At 37.0% G+C, this 2,424-nt stretch overlaps 1 protein-coding gene across 1 annotated transcript in view; it reads left to right on the forward strand.

Annotated features, from left to right (window-relative positions):
- The window catches only part of LOC113471228 (coiled-coil and C2 domain-containing protein 2A-like), a gene marked incomplete at its 3' end in the record, with an annotated part of 17,117 nt that extends 14,996 nt beyond the window's left edge, over positions 1 to 2,121 (forward strand). Inside the window, exons 17-19 of the mRNA XM_026830200.1 lie at positions 259 to 420; positions 893 to 992; positions 1,937 to 2,121. Coding sequence (XP_026686001.1) covers positions 259 to 420; positions 893 to 992; positions 1,937 to 2,121 — 447 coding nt within the window. The remainder of the gene's footprint in view (positions 1 to 258; positions 421 to 892; positions 993 to 1,936) is intronic.
- Between the last annotated feature and the right edge of the window lie 303 nt (positions 2,122 to 2,424).

A 2,424-nucleotide genomic window follows, 5' to 3' on the forward strand; every position in this document is an offset into this window, starting at 1 on the left:
GAAAAAATTTTTTTTTTTTTTTTTTTTTTTTTTTTTTTTTTTTTTTTTTTTTTTTTTTTTAAGAGGTTTGATAGAGGGAACTAACTGCTAAGGTCTAAAAAAAACGTAAAAAAATTTGGATCGTAATTTGGATCCCTAAAAACTCCTTGTTGGGTCATTGAAAACTTCTTTCTGGACTATTAAAAGCTCTTTTTTGGACGATTGAAAATTCTCCCATTAAGTCATTGGTGAAATCCAACATCATTATTTCTGTTTAAGAGGTTTGACAGAGTGTTTCCATTTTGTTCCACCAGGACTAACGCAGCGTCTCGTCAACAGATGGAGCTAGTATCGGACATGACTAAACTTAAACAATGGTGTCACCAATCCCAACTGGACCCTAATGACCCGAACAATGCTCCCTTCTTTACCCTACTCAAGGTAAAATAAACGAACGAAGCTAGGTCGAAATTGACAGGAGCAAGTCAGCTCCCATGGCGTAGTGTTCACTGCGCTCGCCTTGCACGCGGGAGACCCTGGTTCGATTCTCGGCCCGGCGGCGCGGTGAAAAAATTTATATCATGCAAATGATTGATTCCTGACTGGCCGTTGCGGGGCCCACACAGCCTCGTGAGGAAAATGAGTAGCTATGACATATAAATGCGCATAGCGACCGGTACCAGCATAGTAGGTACATATTGGGTGCTGATGCTGGATTATTGCGATATGAATTTGGAAAAATCACACTATGCTGCAGTGAGCATCAAAGTTGTTATATAATAACACAAAGAAACAAGATTTATCTCTTTAAATTAACAGGAGAAGAGTTAGCCCCTTGCAGAAGGTCCGTAGTCTGATGCCCACAAAAAAAGCTCTCCGACACTGTTTACACTCACTGTTTACTTTATTTCAGAACGCCCTTATAGAGCAAGAGTCGACTTATTCGTCTCAATTTCGAATCAATCTGCTCACTCAAATGTTGGAACTGTGCTCTTCAATTCCCTATGTAGAGAGTTTGTTTAATTTCTCTCTTCCGAGATGTAGATTAAATAATAATAGAGTTTTTTTTATATATATATATACATGCTTATTATGGAATTATTAGTTACCTACTTATTTTATTTTCATTCAATTATTTTAATTAAATTTTGTTTATTATGTTCATCATCCAACCATTTCCTTATTCTATTTCTTACAAATTTTATATCTTGTAATGCTTTAATTTCTTCAGGTATACAATTGAAAATTTTACTGCCTATGTAAGAGAAGTGTCGTCTTGTCAGTGATTTGTGTATTGTCCTCAGTGTAGCTTGTCCTGTTTGTCGTGTGTTGTGGTTTGTCTGTCTAATCGTCCACATATTCCTTTTCTTCACAGCAAAGGTACTTACCTTGAAGATATAGATGTCCTGTATTGTCGGAACGTCAAAAGTTGTGTATAGGTCATGTGTGTGGAAGTATCTGTCCTTGTTTAGTATGATTCGTATAAGTATGTTCAAAGTCCTGTTGAGTGGGGTCAGTAAGTTTTTATAAGCTCCGCCCCATGCAACAATGCAGTATTGTATTAAAGACTGCACGAGTGCAAAATAAATTTCTCGTATTAGAGATTTACTGCATACTCGTTTGAGATTATTAAAAACGTACATGAGGTGACGGAGCTTATTTTTCAGTTGAGTAATGTGGTCAGTCCATTTCAAGTGTTGGTCAATTATAATCCCTAAGTATCTAGTCTTGTTCAGTTTTTGTAAGTTAATAGTTGTGTTAGTGATGAAAGTAAAATTAAAAAATCAAATCAAGAATAATAATAAACTGAATATTAAACAAATTAGGTAGGTACATAGGCATAGGTATTCTTTAACCACGATCGAATAAACTACGGGCTAAAAAATTCCCGGAGGGACGGGCCCAGCTTGTTTTGCCTATACAACAAAGTTCCCCCGTTACCTTCCTCCCTCCCCAGGTCTAACGTTCGTCAAGTGGCTTCAGCCGGACCGGCCGTTGCGTCCTAAACGTAAAGAGCGGAAGAAGGTGCCTGTACAAAGTCTGAGTGGTCAGGAAGTGAAGGTTCTAGTCAGTGTGGTCCGGGCCTTTGAGATACCCATACGGAAAGATGTCGATGCTATATCTGAGGATAAAATATCTATGGTGAGTGTAAAACACCGATTTTATTCAACTAGGAAAAAACTAGAAAGAGGAGGAGGAGGAGAAAAAAGAAGAAGAAGAAGAAGAAGAAGAGGAGGAAAAGGAAGACGAAGGAAGAAGAAGAGTGTAAAAACTCAGTGGTATAGTGCCCAAGCTGCTCATATAGTTAACAGGAGGGCTCGGGTTCGATCCCAGCCGAGGTGTGGGATTATATCCTCATTTATTGTCTCAAATAATAATAATAATAATAATAATAATAATAATAATAATAATAATAATAATAATAATAATAATAATAATAATAAT

The sequence above is a fragment of the Diaphorina citri genome, unplaced genomic scaffold, assembly GCF_000475195.1.
Source record: "Diaphorina citri unplaced genomic scaffold, Diaci psyllid genome assembly version 1.1 scaffold2171, whole genome shotgun sequence".
In the NCBI taxonomy this organism is placed as follows: domain Eukaryota; kingdom Metazoa; phylum Arthropoda; class Insecta; order Hemiptera; family Psyllidae; genus Diaphorina; species Diaphorina citri.